We start from the raw sequence: 23,957 nt of genomic DNA, 5'->3' as shown, positions 1-23,957 counted from the left end.
GACCTACTCAAACTATAGACAGCAAACTATAGCTTTAAGCTACTCTAGCATTTATACCCTAATTAGAAATTTATACGAAACACAATTTTATGTTCAAATATGGAAATAAGCAACATAATTCCAAATCCCAAAAGTATCCCAGCATTCTGTAAAAAGAAGTATCCCCAGCGGCTACATCCATGGTCACTAGCATCATTGTGCAGCATCTCAGGCACCTTAAAAAAAAAAGAGCAACCTTTAGGTTTCCAGAACCACAGATTAGTTTTTAGAAGAATCTGCAATACGGCTTTATATGTAGCTGGATATATTATGAGTCAATTCTCTAAAACATGACCACATATATACACTGACTCTAGCTAATAATGTCACACAGCATTTTCTAACAGCTTAATTAACAATGATTATTCATGGTCTGCTCAGCAAGTCAAAATTTATATTGGTCCAGTTTGCTCCACTGTAAAATGGAGAGCTACACTGATTACCCTGCTTACTGTCTGTATCTGTATATAACATGTGGCTCGCTTGAAATTCAGAGATATGGAAGCCTTACATCATATAAAATATAATTTTAGCAATAAGATTGGCTGAGATTGTTAGGTGGACTTTGGTGACAAAAAGATGACTCCTTCGTCCATTAATAAGAAACCTTTAAGCATTCTGAAGTATACACAGTTCACCAACAGTATGTGGCTTGTGCTAGGTTTCCTACATGTCTATAGACAGTTCAATGCCTAATTACTGAAACTCTCCTCTCAAAAAGACACATCAGAAGGGGGTAGATACTTTTGTATATCCTTATACACATTAGGCAGGACAAAGATGTGCTTGTGAGCAACAATCCAAAAAGATAAAACCATCAAGGACTTATAGTTTATATGCTACTTTGTCGAGCATTAGAATCACTTCTCACTGCAACGATATTTAATCTAAACCCTTTTAAAAATGGTTTCATTGAACATTTTCTCTACTGACTTCTTAAAAACTTACCATATCAACCAGAGCAACATACATGAACAAGCCCGCAGTAAGTGCAAATATCCACATAGAAACATTTTCAGCATAATGACCAATGAAAATTCCTGTTGCCATTCCAAGATACGCCAGCATGGCTGACAGAGCATTATAAAGAACAGCCTGCTTAACAGTCATGCCAGCCTTTAGTAAAACAGCAAAGTCACCTTTAACAGAAAACAAAAAAAGGAGATAAGGTAATTAAAAAATCATTTTTAAGACACATACGCAAAAAACTTTCCAGATTTAAGAAATTCTCCAGGGCTCCCCTGGTGGTGCAGTGGTTGAGAATCCGCCTGCCAACGCAGGGACATGGGTTTGACCCCTGGTCCGGGAAGATCCCACATGATGCAGAGCAGCTAAGCCCATGTGCCACAACTACTGAGCCTGTGCTCCAGAGCCTGCAAGCCGCAACTACTGAGCCCACATACCACAACTACTGAGCCTGCGTGCCGCAACTACTGAAGCCTGCGTGCCTAGAGCCCGTGCTCCACAACAAGAGAAGCCACCACAATGAGAAGACCGTGCACCACAACGAAGAGTAGCCCCTGCTCGCTGCAACTAGAGAAAGCCTGAGCACAGCAACAAAGACCCAAGGCAGACAGAAAAATCAATTAATTAACTTAAAAAAAAAAAGAATTACTCAGGGTTAACAGTGTTAATCAGTGTAAACACCCTAACAGCTTTATAAACTAAGATATCTTTTATCCAAAGTATTTCTTAAGGTTTCCACTTTGTCAATGAATGTCAATACTACAAACGTCAATAAGTATCAACTATTGTGCTCTTGCACTGTCTTCAAGGAGCTTTTAACTGGCTACAAGGAGGAAGAGGGAGTAGAGAACACAAATGAAATGATCAGCAAATGATTAAGGAAATATATAATTAAGAGCTAAAGAGTCTAATGTTCTGGTTATAAAAGGAGAAAAAAAGAAATTAAGATGAGAATAGCTGAGAGAGGCTTCATGGCACATGAAGGATCTAGAATGTGGAACATAGGGAATTCCCTGGCAGTCCAGTGGTTAGGACTCTGCGTTTCCACTGCAGGGGGCCCAGGTTCAAACCCTGGTCGGGGAACTAAGATCCCACAAGCCACGTGGTGTGGCCAAAAATAAATAAATAAACAAAAATAAAAATAGAATGCACAACACAGACCAGATGTTGAGGATTACAAGCATGGAGCATGAAGACGGGAGGCCTTCTAAATGGCAGAACACATGCCAAGGAACAAAAGTGAAAATGGCGTTAGAGGTGTGTGCGAATATGCATCTATATGAAGAAAAACAAGGACACGAACTGGGAACCAGGACAACTCTGGGAAGGTTTTAAGTCCCAGTGACAGAGAAAAAGAATTCAAAACACTATTCATCAACTTCTCATTTCTTTAGCTCTAGTGAGTGAAATACTCTTTGTCAACTTCTGTCTGTTAATGGAAGATGATTCTTTAGATTCCTGTGGTCTTATTCATATTGTGCATATGAAGAAAACGATCACTGATATCACCAGTATGCTGGTATAGGAAGATATCTGGTAGGGGAAGAGGAAAAGAGAGGGGACTCAGGTATCTCTCTGGCAACCCCACACAGGCAATTGTGTAATTGTAATCGCAGGGTTAGAATTCTGGCTGGAAACAAACTTGTCCTCAGTAAGAAAGAAAGCTGGCTAGGTTAGTAGACTTAGGAGAAGGCATAAATGAGGAAGCTTGCCGGAAGCTATCATTAGCAAAAGCCAGGGACACTAAGACACTTTACCCACCTGGAAAATACCATTTGTAGGGTTCTCTTACCTAATTCATGAGGCAACTCATGACAAAACACAGCAACAGAAGTACTTAAACCACTCGATAAACCTTCAGTAAAAGCAGCACCTGTGTAAAAATCACTGCATTATTTTGTGGGTGTGTATTTTAAAAATCTTAACAGCATACACAATGAAATACAAAAGAAATAAAATATATTCTGGTTGTGAATAAACAGAACTTTCTCAACTGCACTCTGTACCTTCTCCATAAGTAATGTTAGATTACATTCAATTAGATTTAAATTTCCCAAAGGAGCACAAGCAGATACAATTGAGAAGGGAAGGTTCCACTATGCCTTAGAGTGATTAAATGATCTTATACAAACCTGAGAAGTAAATTGCTACCACATAGAACACTTACTTAAAAATATGAAACAAACTGATTTAAAAGGTTTAGGAAAAACCCCTCAGCAGTCAAGAGTACAAGTACGTTTCCTGGCCTCAGAGGAATTCACTATATAATTAGACTACCATGTCTGAGTGTTCGCACATCCTCCATTGTCGCTTATGCTGTGCACAGTGCAGAGAAGGAAGAGCACCAAGCTCCCAGGGAGCCAGGCTGGGCTACAAAACAGCACTGCCTCCTTGGCAAGTGGTTCACATTGCCAGGCCTTGGCTACCTAATCTGTACTTATTTCCATGGTTCCTCCCAGCACTAAGTTACTACAATTTTTAAGTATTTCTATTACCGCTCAATTGTAGCACAACAATTTAATAGCAAAAAAACTATAATTCTTCTTTCGGTAGAGATTAGTAATTAAACTTATCAGATATATGAAGATTCCTTTAGCATAAAAGAAAAGATGATGGAAGTATTTAACTTTAATAAATACTGTTTATATTGCAGATAAGAGAACTCAAATGTATTGGGGGAAAAAAAAAATCCTCACATGTGCTCCAAACACCTTAGAGCCTGAGCCTGCAAATTAAAACAACTTTTGGTAGTCACAATTTAGATAAAGGGCCAAGCACAGTTTCCAGCACTTAAACTAACATTTATCAAGTACTTCATTGTCAAAGCAGCCAAAAATGAAATAACAGTTTGATAATCTTAGAAGTCAATAGCCTTATCAAACCAACCTATTCCTTGTTAAAATAAGACTGGTACTTTCATGTGACATTTTCAGAGTCAACCAACAAGGGACAGATACATAGATATATACCAATTGCTAGGCCATCGCTGAAATTGTGCAGGCCGTCCCCCATGATCACCATCCATGCCAGTGTGGCAATGCCGGCATCCTTCAGCTCCTCCCGAGAGTAGCGCTGACTGTGACTGTGTGGGTGGTGGTTTTGGTGGTGGTGGTGATGGAGAATATGATGGTAGTCATGATGGTGGTGAACAAGGTCATCTGACTGGCCAAGTGTATCATGGAAATGCGAATGGCATTTATTCTTGCACCCTCTGGGTACGTATTCATTGTAAACTTCCTGTGGATGAGCATGAGCTATCATGACCTCCTCTTCTTCCAAGATTGCTGGCTGTTGAGAATCAAAGTGGGAGGGCTCTTGTGAGTCAGCTCGCAAATAGCCTTCAGGTCCTAGGTATAAACATAAAGGACAGTGGGACAAAGTCAAATGGCTTTGTTAATGTGCATGGACACATTTCAAACATCTCCACTGACAAAGTCAACAAAAGATCTTAAAGCATGGCAACTCTCTCACACAGACCTGGCAGAACTAGACATTAGAGTATTGTTGATGAAAAACATCAGTAGTTAAATGATCTCATGTACTAAGAATGAATTTTAAATGTTAACCTTCAGTAACTACCCCCAGATCCTCCCTTAATTTCTTCTGCCTCCTTATGTTTTTAAAGATGATTTTTTTCCAATTATAAAAGAAGCACATACTTACTTTATAAAAATATTTCATTTTTGGTATTTAAAATATTTAAGAAAAATATTCCAGAAAAATACTGAAAATTGGAAATAAAAAACATGCATAATTCTGTCATCTGAGTTCCTCTCTTTCAAAACTCAAGGAAAAACAGAAGAGGGGAATTCCCTGGCAGTCCAGTGGTTAGAACTTGGTGCTTTCACTGCTGAGGGCCTGGGTTCAATACCTGGTCGGCGAACTAAGATCCCTGCAAGCCGTGTGGCATGGTCAAAAAAAAAGGAAAAACAAGAATCTGAAATACCATCATCACCAAGAAACATTTGTTATCTATCTGTGTAAAATAAATTGCAACAATAAGTTTTTGTTTTTTCTTTTTTATACACTGGTATCAACTTTCTTGGGAGCATTCCCGATACTGTGGCCCAATTCTAGAATAGCTGTTTCCTCTCATCATTATAAATTTCACTGGAGCCCATTACAGAGGTTGAAGACAGAATAGATATAGGAAGACAAATGAGAGTATTCACTTGCTCTTTAGAGAAAAGCAACATGCTGGAAAATAAAGGGTGGACAGGAAATCTTACAAATAACTTGGTAGCAACAATAAAGTTCTTCTTCCTCCTTAGTCAGCAACTATATATTGAGTATCTGCTCTGGGCCAGGCACCTGCCCAGATACTGGGACAAAGTGCGTCAGCACGAAGTCTCTGCCTTCGAGAAGCTTATTGTCTTGTGGGTAGATAGCCACTTAACAAAGAAATACATGTATAAATAAGGTAATCTTGGAAGGCATGGAAGAAAATAGAACAGGGTAACATGAAGGAGAATGACTGGGAGACCTTTGTATTCAGGTGATCAGGGAAGACCTCTGAGGCCAAGATGTCTGAGTTGAGATTGGAATGATAGGGGGAATTTATATGAAGACCCGGGAGAAGAGTACTCCGAACTGAAGAAACAGTGAGTGCCAGGCCCTGAGACAGACCTGGTGTGCTCAAAGGATGAAAAGGAGGCCAGTGAGGCTGGACAGGGCAAACCATCGGAGAGAGTGGAGGACAGGGCAGGACCTCGAAGGTCGTCGTAAGGCGTTTTGTTTAAAATTTCAATTTTAACTGAGTCTGTCCAACAAGAAATGCCAAGCTAACAAGTTACAGGAAACAGTAACTTTACAGTGGAGAAACATGGTAGACACAACGTTAGCCAAGTGATCAAAATTAACACCACCTGTGTGTGACAGAGAGCTTCATGTTGGGTGGCACACCATGTCACTGAAAAGGATGCAATACCACTTTGTGGTATTCCTGCCCAAACTGATCAACCTAATGTGAAAACATTAGACAAACCCCAAATGAGGGGAAATTAGATGCAACATTTGATCCTGAATTGTACTCTGCATCATTTCTTTTCCTTTTAGGGGTTAGGGGAGTATAAAGAAATTATTAAGACAATTGGAAAAACACGAAAAAGGTCTATAGACTAGAAAATGCCATTGTATCAGCTTTAATTTCCTGATTTTGATCACTGAACTGTGATTACAAGGGAATGAATGTCCTTCTTAGGAAACATAAACTTAAGTATTTTGAGGTAAAGAAGCATCATGTTTGTAACTTATTCTCAAATGGTTTAGGAAAAAATGTGTATGTATGTCTACAGAGAGAAAGAGACAAAGAATGATAAATGTAGGTAAAATAAATGGGGAATATAAGAAAGGGGTACAGGAATTCTTTGTACTATTCTTGGAACTTTTCTCTTAAGTCTGAATTTACCTCAAAATAAAAAATTAGAGAAAAAAGAGATGTAAGTATATATAGAAATAACCAACTCACTGGCAATTAAAAGAAAGTATGAGTTTAAAAAAAAAAGAGCGGGGGGTGGAGGAATTCCCTGGCGGTCCAGTGGTTAGGGCTCCGTGCTTTCACTGCTAGGGCCTAGGTTCGATCCCTAGCCGGGGAACTAAGATCCCATAAGCCACGTGGCACAGCCAAAAAAAAAGGGGGTGCGGGTGGGGCTGGAATATGGTTCCCCCTCTTCCAGACAGTCGAGGTTGCCTGCAAATCACAGAGCACTGAATTCCCTCCAGCTCTCAGATTTATAAGGACTTACGATCATCTGCGTCTACTTTCTCCTCATTTGTTGACAGTTGAGATTCATACTGGGACAACTGCTTCTTAATCTCCACATCATCATCATTTTCAGGTTTTTTCTGATTCTACAATAGCAAGGAAAAGCGATACTTTAAAATAGGCAGTTTGCTTATGCATACATCTTTAGGTAAACAGTTAAGCAAAAGATTTCATCGAAAAAGACAGCAGAGTAACAGACTTCTAATGGAATAAACCCCATCTAAGGGCAGGGCCTGTACTTAACTTCATAGCACCTAGTAGTTTGTTTTAGGCATAAACTCTTCAGAAAGGTAAAGAATTAATGCTTCAGTAGTATGAAAGAAAAATTACATACTCATCTTTCTGAATGTCCCCCTAGGTCACACAGCCTAAATTTGGTCTTAGGCAAACAGCACTGCATCCCTGGGAGCTTTTTATAAATGCACAGTCTCAGGCTACACCCCAGACCTAATGGATTAGAATGGGGATTTTAACTAGATCTCCAGGTGACTCATATACACATTAAAGCTGAGCTCTGCCTCAGGCCATTGATTTAGAACCAGCTAGAGGCACGTTCTCCAGGAATTTAGTGACCTGCTAACCAATTGCTTAGTTTCCTCCAGTGCCTCTTTTGGGCACTGAAACCCCATACTTTCCATACTTTTTATAAATTAAAACTATACCGTGATATCGATATGTATTTGTTATAAAACTAAAATACTTTTCGTGTAGTAAAACACCATTAACAAGCTTTTGTCTTTTTAAACAAATCTCTATTAGTTAGCCTTGAACTTATCACTAGGTTTTTTAACCAACTGAATACCATACTTGAGATACTGTCCATATCTCAGAGCCCAAGAATAAAGGTCACTGTTTGAACAATGGTGCCTGTTTATTACTACTTACACAGAATATTCAAGATAATGAAAACTGTCACAAAAATAATAGATTTCTTATTTGCAGTATCTTTTGAATATGACTTAATCATCACCATACCTGAGATTTCATTCTAGCTCTAACAGTATATAAAATATCTGTACCTTCTTAGGTTATAAAAGTTTTTAAAGGCAAGCACAGACAAATCTTTATACCTACCTCTAGCAAAATGCCTCAAACACAGAGAAAGTACTTAAATATTTGTGAAAATAAGTGAATTCATGGTATTTTAAATTACTTTAGTTGATACTTTATTTGTTTGCCAATGATTATCTGTAGAACATAGACTTTTTAAGCAATTCTTTCATTCCCTAAGTATTAAGAGCCTGTAATGTTCCCTACACTGAATGGCGGCAATATACCAATATGTCGTAAAACAAGATACACATAGTCCTTGTTCCCAAGGAAGCTTATCACCCACAAGGAGGGAGGCTTTACACAGGTAATGATTATACAATTCTTTGATTGAAATTTTTGATATATTTTACAAAGGAAAAATACACAGTGCTATGAGAGCATATATATATGAGAGCATATAACAAACATTTAAACAAATCCCTCTGCCTGCTCTCCTCTGCATTAGGACAACAGAATAATGTAGACAGGCCAGTTAGGAGGCAACTGCTATCACCCATGTAAGTCTGGCGTGGACCAGGATGATAGTAAGGAAGATGGAGAGAAATGAAAAATTACATTTCTGGATACATCTAATAAAACTAGGTTGGATATAAGGATGAGGGAGACAGAGATGATTCTCTGGTTTCCAGCATGGGCAAGAAACCTGAGAATCCAGTAGAAAGAAAGTTTGACATGGAACTATTATAACCATCTAACTACACCAAGTATGTGATTTAACCCTAATCTGAATGTAGAGATTTCAGATCGACATAACCTAAAACGATGACATATAGAATTTTCCAGGGGTGCAGGATGGATGTCTTAAGGGAAATCGTATGTAACATTTTCTGTTATGGGTCTGAAGAGCTCTGAATACTTGCCATATAACAAATAGTTTTTTTCTTTTTGAGAGAACCAAATGAGATTAAAAGCTCTTATGTAAATAACACTAAGATCTGGATGCCCTTGAAAAGAGAAACTAAATATTTTCTAAAAAGGAATAGGGGAGGAACTAAGATAAAGGAGTAGAAGGACATGCTCTCACTCCCTCTTGTGAGAACACCAGAATAACAACTAGCTGCTGGACAATCACTGACAGGAAGACACTGGAATTCACCAAAAAAGATACCCCACGACCAAAGACAAAGGAGAAGCCACAGTGAGATGGTAGGAGGGGCCCAATCACAGTAAAATCAAATCCCATAACTGCTGGGTGGGTGACTCACAGACTGGAGAACACTTATACCACAGAGGTCCACCAACTGGAGTGAAGGTTCTGAGCCCGTCAGGCTTCCCAACCTGGGGGTCCGGCAACGGGAGGAGGAATTCCTAGAGAATCAGACTTTGAAGGCTAGTGGGATTTGATTGCAGGACTTCGAAAGGACTGGGGAGAACAAAGACTCCACTCTTGGAGGGCACACACAAAGTAGTGTGTGTATCCGGAGGCAGGGGAAGGAGCAGTGACCCCAGGGAAGACTGAACCACACCTACCTGCTAGTGATGGAGGGTCTCCTGCAGAGGCGGGCAGTGGCTGTGGCTCACCGTGGCGACAAGGACACTGGCAGCAGAAGTTCTGGGAAGTACTCCTTGGCGTGAACCCTCCCAGAGTCTGTCATTAGTCCCACAAAAGAGCCCAGGTAGGCTCCAGTGTTGGGTTGCCTCAGGCCAAACAACCAACAGGGAGGAAACCCAGCCCCACCCATCAGCAGACAGGCAGATTAAAGTTTTACTGAGCTCTGCCCACCCAAGCAACACTCAGCTCTACCCACAACCACTCCCTCCCATCAAGAAACTTCCACAAGCCTCTTAGATAGACTCATCCACCAGAGTGCAGACAGCAGAAGCAAGAACTACAATCCTGCAGCCTGTGGAATGAAAACCACATGCAGAGAAAGATAGACAAGATGAAAAGGCAGAGGGCTACGTACCAGATGAAGGAACAAGATAAAACCACAGAAAACCAACTAAATGAAGTGGAGATAGGCAACCTTCCAGAAAAAGAATTCAGAATAATGATAGTGAAGATGATCCAGGACCTCGGAAAAGGAATGGAGGAAAAGATCGAGAAGACACAAGAAATGTTTAACAAAGACCTAGAAGAATTAAAGAACAAACAAACAGAGATGAACAATACAATAACTGAAATGAAAACTACACTAGAAGGAATCAATAGCAGAATAACTGAGGCAGAAGAACGGATAAGTGACCCAGAAGACAGAATGGTGGAATTCACTGCTATAGAACAGAATAAAGAAAAAAGAATGTAAAGAAATGAAGACAGCTTAAGAGACCTCTGGGACAACGTTAAATGCAACAACATTCGCATTATAGGGGTCCCAGAAGAAGAGAGAGAGAAAGGACCCAAGAAAATATTTGAAGATATTATAGTCAAAAACTTCCCTAACATGGGAAAGGAAATAGCCACCCAAGTCCAGGAAGTGCAGTGAGTCCCATACAGGGACCCAAGGAGAAACATGCCGAGACACATAGTAATCAAATTGGCAAAAATTAAAGACAAAGAAAAATTATTGAAAGCAGTAAGGGAAAAACGACAAATAACATATAAGGGAACTCCTGTAAGGTTAACAGCTGATTTCTCAGCAGAAAGTCTACAAGCCAGAAGGGAGTGGCATGATATACTTAAAGTGATGAAAGGGAAGAACCTACAACCAAGATTATTCTACCCAGCAAGGATCTCATTCAGATTCAATGGAGAAATCAAAAGCTTTACAGACAAGCAAAAGCTAAAAGAATTCAACACCACCAAACCAGCTCTACAACAAATGCTAAAGGAACTTCTCTAAGTGGGAAACACAAGAGAAGAAAAGGACCTAAAAAAACAAACCCAAAACAATTAAGGAAATGGTCATAGGAACATACATATCGATAATTACCTTAAATGTGAATGGATTAAATGCTCCAACCAAAAGACACAGGCTTGCTGAATGGATACAAAAACAAGACCCATATATATATGCTGTCTACAAGAGACCCACTTCAGACCTAGGGACACATACAGACTGAAAGTGAGGGGATGGAAAAAGATATTCCATGCAAATGGAAATCAAAAGAAAGCTGGAGTAGCAATACTCATATCAGATAAAATAGACTTTAAAATAATGTTACAAGAGACAAGGAAGGACACTACATAATGATCAAGGGATCAATCCAAGGAGAAGATATAACAATTATAAATACATATGCACCCAACATAGAGCACCTCAATACATATGGCAAATACTAACAGCTATAAAAGAGGAAATCGACAGTAACACAATAATAGTGGGGGACCATAACACCTCACTTACACCAATGGACAGATCATCCAAAATGAAAATAAATAAGGAAACAGAAGCTTTAAATGACACAACAGACCAGATAGATTTAATTGATATTTATAGGACATTCCATCCAAAAACAGCAGATTACACATTCTTCTCAAGTGCGCACGGAACATTCTCCAGGATAGATCACATCTTGGGTCACAAATCAAGCCTCAGTAAACTTAAGAAAACTGAAATTATATCAAGCATCTTTTCTGACCGCAACACTATGAGATTAGAAATGAACTACAGGGAAAAAAACATAAAAAACACAAACACATGGAGGCTAAACAATACGTTACTAAATAACCAAGAGATTAGTGAAAACATCAAAGAGGAAATCAAAAAATACCTAGAGACAAATAACAATGAAAACACGATGATCCAAAACCTACGGGATGCAGCAAAAGCAGTTCTAAGAGGCAAGTTTATAGCTATACAAGCCTACCTCAAGAAACAAGAAAAATCTCATATAAACAATCTAACCTTCCATCTAAAGGAACTAGAGAAAGAAGAAAAAACAAAACCCAAAGTTAGCAGAAGGAAAGAATTCATAAAGATCAGAGCAGAAATAAATGAAATAGAAACAAAGAAAACAATAGCAAAGATCAATAAAACTAAAAGCTGGTTCTTTGAGAAGATAAACAAAATTGATAAACCATTAGCCAGACTCACGAAGAAACAGAGGGAGAGGACTCAAATCAACAAAATTAGAAATGAAAAAGAAGTTAAAACAGACACCGCAGAAATACAAAGCATCCTAAGAGACTACTATAAGCAACTCTATGCCAATAAAATGGACAACTTGGAAGAAATGGACAAATTCCTACAAAGGTATAACCTTCCAAGACTGAACCAGGAAGAAATCGAAAATATGAACAGACCAATCATAAGTAATGAAATTGAAACTGCGATTAAAAATCTTCCAAAAAACGAAAAGTCCAGGACCAGATGGCTTCACAGGTGAATTCTATCAAACATTTAGAGAAGAGCTAACACCCAGTCTTCTCAAACTCCTCCAAAAAATTGTGAAGGAAGGAACACTCCTAAACTCATTCTATGAGGCCACCATCACCCTGACACCAAAACCAGACAAACATACTACAAAAAAAGAAAATTAAAGACCAATATCACTGATGAATATAGATGCAAATATCCCAACAAAATACAAGCAAACAGAATCCAACAACACATTAAAAGGATCATACACCATGATCAAGTGGGATTTATTCCAGGGATGCAAGGATTCTCCAGTATACTCAAATCAATCAATGTGATATACCATATTAACAAAATGAAGAATAAAAACCATATGATCATTTCAATAGATGCAGAAAAAGCTTTTGACAAAATTCAACACCCATTTATGTTAAAAACTCTTCATATAGTGGACATAGAGGGAAACTACCTCAACATAATAAAGGCCATATATGACAAACACACAGCAAACATCATTCTCAATGGTGAAAAACTGAAAGCATTTCCTCTAAGATCAGGAACAAGACAAGGATGTCCACTCTCACCACTATTATTCAACATAGATTTGGAAGTCCTAGCCATGGCAATCAGGAAAGAAAAAGAAATAAAAGGAATCCAAATTGGAAAAGAAGAAGTAAAACTGTCACTGTTTGCAGATGACATGATACTATACATAGAGGATCCTAAAGATGCCACCAGGAAACTACTAGAGCTAATCAATGAATTTGGAAAAGTTGCAGGATACAAAATTAATGCACAGAAATCTCTTCCATTCCTATACACTACTGATGAAAAATCTGAAAGTGAAATTAAGGAAACACTCCCATTTACCATTGCAACAAAAAGAATAAAATACCTAGGAATACACCTACCTAGGGAGACAAAAGACCTGCATGCAGAAAACTATAAGACACTGATGAAGGAAATTAAAGATGATACCAACAGATGGAGAAATGTACCATGTTCTTGGATTGGAAGAATCAATATTGTGAAAATGACTATACTACCCAAAGCTATCTATGGATTCAAAGCAATCCCTATCAAATTACCAGTGGCATTTTTTACAGAACTAGAACAAATAATCTTAAAATTTGTATGGATACACAAAAGACCCCGAATAGCCAAAGTAGTCTTGAGGGAAAAAAACGGAGCTGGAGGAATCAGACTCCCCAACTTCAGACTATACTACAGAACTACAGTAAGCAAGACAATATGGTACTGGCATAAAAACAGAAACATAGATCAATGGAACAAAACAGAAAGCCCAGAGATAAACCCACGCACCTATGCTCAACTAATCTATGACGAAGGAGGCAAGGATATACAATGGAGAAAAGACAGTCTCTTCAATAAATGGTGCTGGGAAAACTGGACAGCTACATGTAAAAGAATGAATTTAGAACACTCCCTAACACCATACACAAAAATAAACCCAAAATGGATTTGAGACCTAAATGTATGACCAGACACTATAAAACTCTTAGAGGAAAACATAGGAGGAACAGTCTTTGACATTAATCACAGCAAGATCTCTTTTGATCCACCTCCTAGAGTAATGGAAATAAAAACAAAAATAAACGAATGGGACCTAATGAAACTTCAAAGCTTTTGCATAGCAAAGGAAACCATAAACAAGACAAAAAGACAACCCTCAGAATGGGAGAAAATATTTGTAAATGAATCAATGGACAAAGGATTAATCTCCAAAATATATAGACAGCTCATGCAGTATGTCTTCTTTCTCCAAAGAAGACATACACATGGCCAAGAAGCACATGAAAAGCTGATCAACATCACTAATTATTAGAGAAATGCAAATCAAAACTACAATGAGGTATCACCTCACACCAGTTAGAATGGGCATCATCAGAAAATCTACAAACAAGTGCTGGAGAGGGTGTGGAGAAAAGGAAACCCTCTTGCACTGTTGGTGGGAATATAAATTGATACAGCCACTATGGAGAACAGTATGCAGGTTCCTTAAAAAACTAAAAATAGAATTACCATATGATCTAGCAATCCCACTACTGGGCATATACCCAGAGAAAACCATAATTCAAAAAGACACATGCACCCCAATGTTCATTGCAGCAGTATTTACAATAGCCAGGTCATGGAAGCAACATCAATGCCCATCAACAGACGAATGGATAAAGAAGTTGTGGTACATATATACAATGGAATATTACTCAGCCATAAAAAGGAATGAAATTGAGTCATTTGTTGAGACATGGATGGATCTAGAGACTGTCATACAGAGTGAAGTAAGTCAGAAAGAGAAAAACAAATATCGTATATTAACGCATGTATGTGGAACCTAGAGAAATGGTACAGATGAACCAGTTTGCAGGACAGAATTTGAGACACAGATATAGAGAACAAACATATGGACACCAAGGGGGGAAAGCCGCGGGGGCGTGGGGATGGTGGTGTGCTGAATTGGACGATTGGGATTGACATGTATACACTGATGTATATAAAATTGATGACTAATAAGAACCTGCTGTATAAAAAAATAAATTAAATAAAAATATAAAAAAAAATAATAAATAAAAATTTTAAAAAAATAAAGAGAACATGTAATGTTTGCAAAACTCCTGTGGGAAGTCTTTGTCTAGAAATTATGCTTACTTGCCATTTAATGTTTCTTATACATGTAACAAATATTTACCAATCATCTATTATGTGCCAGACACTATTCTAGGCACTGGAGATACAGCAGTAAAGAAGACAGAGAGGTCCTGGCTCTTAAGATCTTACATTCTAGTAGAAACTATTTTAGAACAGAGATTATCAAACTTCTTTGACTACAGTTCACAGTAATGTATGTAATAAACACAGTAATATATGGAATATACTGTAATACCACGGTTGCATTTAAAAACATTGGTCGTGACACAAGATTTATTTCACAATTCACAAATGATTATTAATTTAAGAGTCTAAAAAATACTGTTCTGTATTAGACAACAGAGAGCCTACCTCTTAGAGTCCCATGTTAGAGTGTCAGATGAATATAAAGCAATCTTTAGGTAAAACTTGAAAAGTAAATTGAAATTAGAATGCTAAATTATGGCATTTAAAATAGAAACACAGTAACACAAATAAACACAAACAACCCCTCCCCCAAAAAAACCCTAAAAAATGATTTTTTTTTTTTTTTAAGGTGAGAATAATCCCAGAGAATGCAAAGAAGTATGGATATAGTCTCAAACCCATCCAAGTGAAGCAACAGGGACAACAGGAACATAGAAGATGACTTCCTGGATTAAGAACGATTAAGCTATTGTTATTTCACTTCTTTCCTGTAAATTGAGGTTCAGTAAAGGTTCAAAATTTGCAGTTTGAGATCTTAGTGAATGTAGAATCCATATGGGCAAATATTCACAGGATGGAGGAGGCCACTCTTCTCTTCACACATGCACTTGATTCCCAACGTGAGCTCTATGCTCAGCAAGAATCAACTATGTTGGTTTTCAAGCCTCTTCATGCCAGCTATACCTGTTATTGCAATTGCACAATTTAATTACGTATTACTCAAACTATGAAATGATGGTGAGAATAGTTACTTCCATGAAAACTTAAGTTGAAGGCTTCTGAAAGATTCAAAGGCAAGTCGTTAAAAAAAAAAAAAAGGCTATTAAATTATATAAGGCACTAAAGATAGAATTACCATATGACCAAGCAATCCTACTCCTGGGCATATATCCAGAGAAAACCATAATTCAAAAAGACACATGCACCCCAATGTTCACTGCAGCACTTCACAATAGCCAGGTCATGGAAGCAACCTAAATGCCCATTGACAGATGAATTGATAAAGAAGATGTGGTACATATATACAATGGAATATTACTCAGCCATAAAACTGAACGAAACTGGGTCACTTGTATAGGTGTGGATGGACCTAGAGACTGTCATACAGAGTGAAGAAAGTCAGAAAGAGAAAAACCAATTTCATAATATATGTGGAATCTAGAAAAATGGTACAGATGAACCGGTTAACAAGGCAGAAATAGAGACACAGATGTAGAGAACAAACATATGGACAGCAAGGGGGGAAAGAGGGGGTGCGGGGGGGTGGGATGAACTGGGAGATTGGGACTGACATATATACACTAATACGTATAAAACAGATAACTAGGGCTTCCCTGGTGGCGCAGTGGTTGAGAGTTGACCTGCTAATGCAGGGGACACGGGTTCGTGCCCCGGCCCGGGAAGATCCCACATGCCGCGGAGTGGCTAGGCCCGTGAGCCTCGGCCGCTGAGCCTGTGCTCCGCAACGGGAGAGGCCCGCATACCGCAAAAAAAAAAAAAAAACAAAAAAAAAAAACAGATAACTAATGAGAACGTGCTGCACAAGAAAAATAAATAAAATTCAAAAACAATTACATAAGGCAATCACTGTATAAAATTTTTTATATTTCCAAAAATCTAGATTCTACACTTAAAATAACTTTACAAGTATGTAACCTCTTGTTCAATTTTAGAGAAACCAAAATTGGAAATTTAGATGAAGCAGCATGGCTGTAGAGAAAAAAAATGATCATACAGAACTCCAACTCAAAGAAAAGTTTGGTCAACATCAAATGACCAGTATATGAGTACACAAACATCCAAGATGTGTACATGTCATTTTTAAGAGTCCCCATGAGGACAGTCTTTTGACTCATTTGCCCAGTCACATCAGATAGGAAGAGGCAGATAATCATAGGCAACTCCAAAGATACTTTTACCAGAAATAGCCTACTGTTCAGCTTCACACTATCTTCTGGTGGCAATTTGCAAAGGGCAAGTATGTGAAAGTCACATAGTCTTTCAAACAAAACATAATATTCAGCTACTCCATGAGTAATTTAAAAGTTAATCCATAATACTTTTTTCTTAAGCCACTTTATTGAGGTATAATTGACATATAAAAAGCTGTACATATTTAATGTATACAACTCGAGTTTCGGGCTAAGTATATACCCGTGAAACCATTGGCACCATCAATGCCATAATCACGATGCTTCTCACCTTCAAGGCCCTGTGTGTGCCTTGTTTGGTGATTTGTATAGATATTTACCCTTGCCTTTCTTACGGTCTTGTGACTTTGAAGGAGTACTGAAGATAGAGAACTCCAGGGTTATAAAGATACAGAACTGCTCTCCATGAATGCTTCTGGGAACAAAAAGGTACTGAACCCCCTCACAAATGAAGATCATACACCCTGGACAAGCCCAGTTTAGTTCAAGTACTGCTCTAAATAAATGTCCAATGCCTAGTAAGTATTCAGAATACTTTTACCTTTTTCTTCTTATCTTTAAATTGCTTGATCAATGTGAGGACATGTTCAACAAGAAACATGAAATACAAGCCTCCCAGAGCTGTCAGACCTTTCCATGTGGAATCAAAATAGGTACTTTCTTCTATGTTTTGAGAAGAGAGATGGCTGAAAAGCGGTCCTCTCTTTATTTCCATTGCTGGTTCTTCGTGGCTGTGACTATGGTGATGACTTGCATGAGACTAAAGGCAAAATAATATGGATTTTATAAATTCAGTAGTTTCACACGTCAGAAAAATTGGCTAAGATAATTAACATCAAATTTGAAATTATTCAGAATTAGGCAATTAATGTGATACTTCGGAATGAGGGGAAGTTTTGGATATTAAAAATAAAATGACCAACAAGCAGCAGCGATCTACAGCTTAAGGTATGTAATGTACGATGGCACTTAATAGAGTGGATCTGTTCAATGTAAAGACAGACACATTCCCCAATGACCCTCATAACATAAGGTAGTGGGTATTTCCAATGTTTTCCCATGGCCACAAATAAGAGGGAACTGCAAAACTTAATAGGCATATAGTGTCTACTGCTTATACTCCCAGCTGAAAAGCCCCTACCATAGTCGTCAGTGTGCTTACAAGAAGCCCAGTCTGGGTAATGGGCCCTGGCAGGTACCCGAGATCCAGGTGCACTGCCCCAGTGGCCTGCAGCTGAGTGCAATAGAAACTTCTGCCACTGCGTGTGAGGGACCCAGGTGTGGTACACACTAACAGAGGTGAGACGGGGGGGGGGGGGGGGGTCACAGGGTACGCCCCACCCACGTGCTCCTAGAAACCAAATTTCCAGCCTTTTATACATATCAATACAAAGCACAAACCAAAAGTACACACACACACACACACATATAGACACACATATATTTAATGTTGAATAGTAAAATACACTAATGGGATATATTACTGTACTTACATGTGGAAGAAGGTGTAAAAAAGCATCACCACTCAGTGTCCCAACAGCCAATGCCACAAGGAAACTCAGAAGAAACTTGAAAAACACCCGATTCATGAGAGGCACTAAGATAACACCCAGCAAAGACAGGAAACTGATGACAGAAATGGCTATAAAGCCACCAACCCAGGCTGTCAAACAAAACAGAGAAAGGAAAAAGAATACAATTGATAACTTTTAAAAGAGAGACTGTGGAGCGGCTTAAGACAAATTAAAAGCAGGGGAGCTAAAGAAATACAAACTCAGTGGAATAGGACTGTGGTAACAGAGTAATAACCAAGAAATTTGATCAAATGAACAATGTGACTGAACCCTCCAGGTAAAGGGCATAAACCTAGTGGAAAATTCTTCAGCTAGGGGTGAAGGGAGGGGAAGACACGGTTACCAAGGATGAACTCTAGCTCACTTGGGAACTGAGCTTTCAGACTCCCATAACAGCTAAATTATGAGAGAGAAGAAGAAAAAGTTAGGAAAGGAGGAAGGAAGGAAAGAAGCAGGGAAGAAAGGAGTAAGAAAAGGAAACTGGGAATTCAATAATTTCCTCAGTGAACAAAGCAATTAATCCTTCATTATAGTTTCTGAGCAATGCAACTTACACTATAGCAGAGCATATCCTGATTTCATCTATTAATAAGAATGTACGAGAATTAGGCTCCTAAACAGCAGAGATTAACTCTGACCATCCTCCAAACAGTATGACAACATATAAAGATCCCAAATTTTGAATGACCCTGACATATCCTGTGGGAGGACCTCAGACAAGTTATGATCTAAATTTTATTTTCTCGTTTTTGTTTGTTTTAAGGGTAAGGCTAACACACTTGCTTTCTTCACATTCAAGGCAGAGAACAATTAAGATGATATATTTGGAATTACGCTGAAAAATGAATAGGTTGATGTAAATATAAGGAAAAGTACAACATAAATGTATCTACTGGAAATGATTTTTACACAAAAAAGGCAATTTTACCTATTTGTAAAGAATACGTCTTTGGAGGGATTTCAGCTTTCTTTTCACTCGTTGTATGAATCAGACATGATCTAGTATCAATCTGATTGATGATGGCTGGGCAGAGATAGTTGAACTCGGTGGCATTCAGTGGAACCTGGATGCCCATGCCATGAGATGTAAGCAGCTTTGATGCATTGAAACACTGAAGAAAAGGAAACAATGAAATCACCAAAAGGTACTCCCATTAGAGAATCCAAAAAGGCTGTTTGATGACACAACACCCTTTTCCTACTGAAGGTACCTACTTTTTTATTTAAATTAAGGTAAATCAAAATCAACTTTAGTTTTAAGTACTTTGGAACTTGCCTCAAGCTACCTGGAGATATTACATCACAATGGTGATTTCCCATCTCTTCCACCTATTTCTTCTTGGGAGAAGCAGTCACATCACTAGTCACCTTGGGAGAAAGCCTCAAGTGGAAAAAACTTGAGGATAAATGGACATTCACAAGCCTGTTAACTCATTGTATAAATCTATTAAGGAAATGAGCTTTAATTTCAAGACAGGTTCACTAGAGATTGAGAAATACGTTGTTTTGTACTAACGCTACCCTACCTGGTCTAAACAAGCCCAAGACATGTCACTCTTCTAGCAACAACTGTAATTGCAAAACTTAGCTCAGTTCTGTCAGCATACTTGGCAAAGTAATGCTCCACAACAAGAGAATATTAAATTATGTCGATTACTCTTGCGGAAGACAAGGCTGGTTAATAAAATAAACCTGTACCAGCAGGCTGTTGTTTCAAACGTTTAATTAGATGACAAGCTTAGTTTGAAGAGAATCTCTGGGGAATGTAAGCTCTCCTTTCTCACCAAAAAAACTGGTGGTAGCACCTGTTTCTCATCTTCTATAAAGTTACTTTAAACTCCCACAAATCTTGGCCAATACTACTCAGAACAAACTTTATCACTAGTGTCGCTATGGGAATGACCATTAGTAGGATTATCCCAGAATTAGTAAATCATGTGACGGTTTGAATGAAGTACTTAAGTTTTGCCTATTAATGTATACCAACTAACTCCTTGTTGTTGACATCTCTCAGCCAAAGCAAATTGTGTACAGTCTGGAAGTCTAGTCTAGGAAAAAACACATGAACTCAGAAGGTCACTGCCCAGACTTCTCACATGTCCAGCATATCGCTGCTTTGCCAGTCACTCCACAGGTCACTGTGATCCCTCTGCCAAGGAGGCGAAGCTGCTCTTCCCGCACCCTTCAGCCCTTCCAACCACACCTTTTCCTAAAACAGGGATTCTAACTCCTGCTCTTTTGACCTTCCGGTTTCTGTGTTTTAATTAATGGGATTCTCCTTTAAAGATTTTCTCCAAAAATAATTTTGATATCTTTTTTCTACACTTACTTTAAACTCTATATTAGAAAGTGGTTTCAGCAGGCAGCACTATTCTTACCAAAGAACTAACACCCCCCCCCCCAAGTTTTGTATCAGGGATGTTTACAACATAGTAGGGACACTTTGAGCTAAGTGCCTTGCTGAGAGAGTAGAAATTCCCCTTTCAATGAACTCACCATTTTATTTTTATTTTAAACTCCTTACAACCGAGATAGAATGGCAATGACAGGACAGACAAGCAGGAATATTGATTAAAATAATGAACAGCACTCATCTTACCTCCTGAGTATTTTCATTTGTGCTTCTGGAATACATAAAGCCATTTCTGGGCTCACTCACAGATTCATTTGTTTTCCTACTAGCCAGCCAGGTCACCCAGCTCTTTTCTGTGACACTGGGTAGAGTGGAACTGCTCACACCTTTGGGGAGAAGTTTTCCATGTTTTGGAGTTTCTATGGTCTCTAGAAAGTGAGTTCCTTCAGAGACAGCATTATACACAGTTGAGGTCACTTCACTAGCACCAGCACCATCCTTGATTAAAACATTCCTTCTACCACTGGCATGTTCTGATCGATGAGGTCCTTTCCCCTGGCTGTTTCTAGGCTCTTTACTTGAGCTATCAGAGTCATGGTCTGGGCAAAGAGCTTTTCGATTTTTACTGGAAGCAGCATGACTATGGTGAGAGTGATGCTCATGGTCATGGTGTATATGGATTCTCTTAATCTTATCTATGCCTATATTCTGAAGCAATTTTCTGAACCCTTCAATTGACAAGGAATTGTTTTCTCCATAGCGATGGAAAAGCTGCTGCAGATGATGCTGGCGTGTGGTAACTGCCAAGTCAACGTTAATGCCAGATTCCCAATTCGGAATAAGTTTCTCAGTGGTCTGAGGGAAAGCAGTGGCTGGTCCTACTTCATGAAGGGGGTGTGTGACTGACAGAACGAAGGTCAGGATCAAGATCACTGATAAATTCCTCGCCATCGCACCTTCCTAAAGAAGACAGAAAAAAAAATCCTTGCCTTCACTTCCAAGACAATTTGAATTAAGAAATCCTATGCTGAAAACCGATGTCTAATCAAATAACCAAGTTTTACAGAGCATGGTCTAGTGTGATCAGTGTAGTAAAACAAAAGAAAAAAAGAATTGGAGCCTAGGCTCTACCCCTGCATTGTTAAAGCATGGGAAACAACTGGAAAGCAGCTGAGTGCTAAGACTCCGTACTTAGCACTGTAAATGCAACAGTAATTCAGAGACTGGAGGGGTCCAGGTGACCACAGCCACACCGGCAGCTTCTTATTGCTTCGAACAACGATTTAAAACAAAAGAAAACCCGACTAACTACCTCCACCACCACCACCATCACTTCATAGAACAATCTTTCAACATCAAAAAAAGCAGAAATGGCAATCTCAGAGTAAGTCACATTTAAATTTTTTTTCTAAAACTATATGCAAATCACTTTGAGGCTTCTCTCCTGAAATCCCACTCTTCAAGGGCACCCAATTCTGCCAGTTTCTTGTGACTCCCTCATGCATACTCAGGCAGATGTGTGCCCTAACCACACAAATGGGACCTTTTTTTTTCCCCCTCAACAAATGACATCTTTCCATGTCAGTACATATAAAGGTATCACATTCTTTTGAATGACTGCAGTTTTTAAGTAAATTAAACTTCATAAAAAACTATGTTGCTCTTATATTGCTATGAACCAGTGAAAATTTTGTCAGACTATTACTCATCCATACAATAGCGTTTGGAACCAAAGGCCTATGCTCCAAAGAGGAGTGAGGAATCCAGTTAAGCACTGAATTCAGTTAAGGAGAGCAAGGTATAATCCAGATAAGCGTATAGGCTAATATTTCAGGACCCAGCCAGCAGATGTCCAGCACCAATGATGGGTAGTGATCATGACTAAATTCATCTGCCTCCAGCGAAAGACTTAGATGTCGGACTCTGGAGTGAGACAGCAAGGGCGAGAGAGGCAACCTAGCTCTACCACTTTCAGCTGTACTTCCTTGGACCCACTGGTAATACCCATTTTATAGGGTGACTGAGAAAACCACATGAATGGATGTATGTGGAAGTGCTCCAAACACTGTCAGCAGTATTGCACAGCTGCTGCTTATCATACTGTGGAAAATGGAAGTACGCACTAACACGGGGCTAGACTCCTGAAAGAACAATCCTTGGGGCCTGAAGTTTTAATAGGCAGAAGAGAACCATTAAGAAATCATTCGCAGAAGAGAGGAGAGGAGCGAGATACGTGGGGACAACACAGACGAATGGCTCAAGGGCAGCTCCGTGCCTTGCTCCACGAAGGATGATTAGGGCGGTCCCGGTCCCGGCAAGTCCGCGGGTGTTGGAGAAAAGAAAGCAGAAGAAAAGGGCCTGGAGAAACGGGTGACTGGAGAAAACGGGAAAGAGGGCACAAAACTGTTTCTAAGGGCTATTTTTAAACACGACAGTACCTTTTTCGAAAATGAGATCAACAGGACAAACCGTTTCCTTACCGCGTTGGACCCCGAAACCCATCTGTGGGATGGGAAGCCCAAATGGAAGCGTGGCCTTGCCGGCCCGCGGGGTACCCCTCTCCGCCCGCCTCTCCCGGACCTGCGGGACTCACCTCTCCGCGGCCTCGCCGTCCCACGGCCCGGTCCCGCGCGCCGCTTCAGTTCCCGCCGGCGGTCCGGAGAGCTCGGAACCGGCCCGTGTTTCTCTCCCTAAAAACCTCTACACGGCACGGAGAAGCGGCGGTCTCATCGGCCCGGCTGCCCCTCGGTCGGGGTACCGCCGCGCAGACACCGGGAAGCAGCGCCCAACGCGCCGTAGCCTCCCGGGAGGAGGACAATTACTAATTACCGCCGCTCGTAGCGCGCCTCCGGCAACCACCGCCCCCGTCGGCCATGACTGCGGGGCATGCGCAGTGCGGCTCCACCCCGTCCCCGGCAAGCGGATCCGCGCGTCCGCCGGTTTGCCGGATCCGCGGGGCTCGCAAGGGCGGGAGGGGGCGGAGACGCGGTCCGGGTGAGTTCTGAGCGCCGAGATCAGTCGGGGGCTCTTTCCTCGAGCTCCTCTGCGCCCTCGCCTGAGGCCGGCGACACTCTCGCCAAGGCTCCCCACCGAGCCAGCCCCGTATGCTGCTGGGAGCCCGGCCGTGAGGGGCAGTGGAACGCTCCTACCGCCGCCCTGGCACGGGAGCCCCGGGTCTTT

At 39.9% G+C, this 23,957-nt stretch overlaps 1 protein-coding gene across 2 annotated transcripts; it reads right to left on the bottom strand.

Annotated features, from left to right (window-relative positions):
• Nucleotides 1-62: 62 nt before the first annotated feature.
• Nucleotides 63-23,410, bottom strand: SLC39A6 (solute carrier family 39 member 6). 2 transcript variants are annotated; one of them, XM_065889708.1, is made up of 9 exons: nucleotides 21,024-21,728; nucleotides 19,353-19,536; nucleotides 18,344-18,513; nucleotides 17,392-17,610; nucleotides 6,750-6,855; nucleotides 3,975-4,352; nucleotides 2,798-2,878; nucleotides 988-1,178; nucleotides 63-215 (listed from the first exon to the last, which is right to left on the bottom strand). In XM_065889708.1, exons 1-9 carry the CDS (start codon nucleotides 21,726-21,728, stop codon nucleotides 63-65), a joined length of 2,187 nt encoding a protein of 728 aa, XP_065745780.1. The 2 variants fall into 2 exon arrangements, with proteins under 2 accessions (XP_065745780.1, XP_065745781.1); XM_065889709.1 differs by lacking the exons at nucleotides 63-215; nucleotides 21,024-21,728 and adding an exon at nucleotides 23,371-23,410 and having other exon boundaries at nucleotides 969-1,178.
• Between the last annotated feature and the right edge of the window lie 547 nt (nucleotides 23,411-23,957).

This window comes from Phocoena phocoena, chromosome 13 (genome assembly GCF_963924675.1).
Source record: "Phocoena phocoena chromosome 13, mPhoPho1.1, whole genome shotgun sequence".
NCBI lineage: Eukaryota > Metazoa > Chordata > Mammalia > Artiodactyla > Phocoenidae > Phocoena > Phocoena phocoena.
This window is presented reverse-complemented; position numbering and strand designations above follow the sequence as displayed.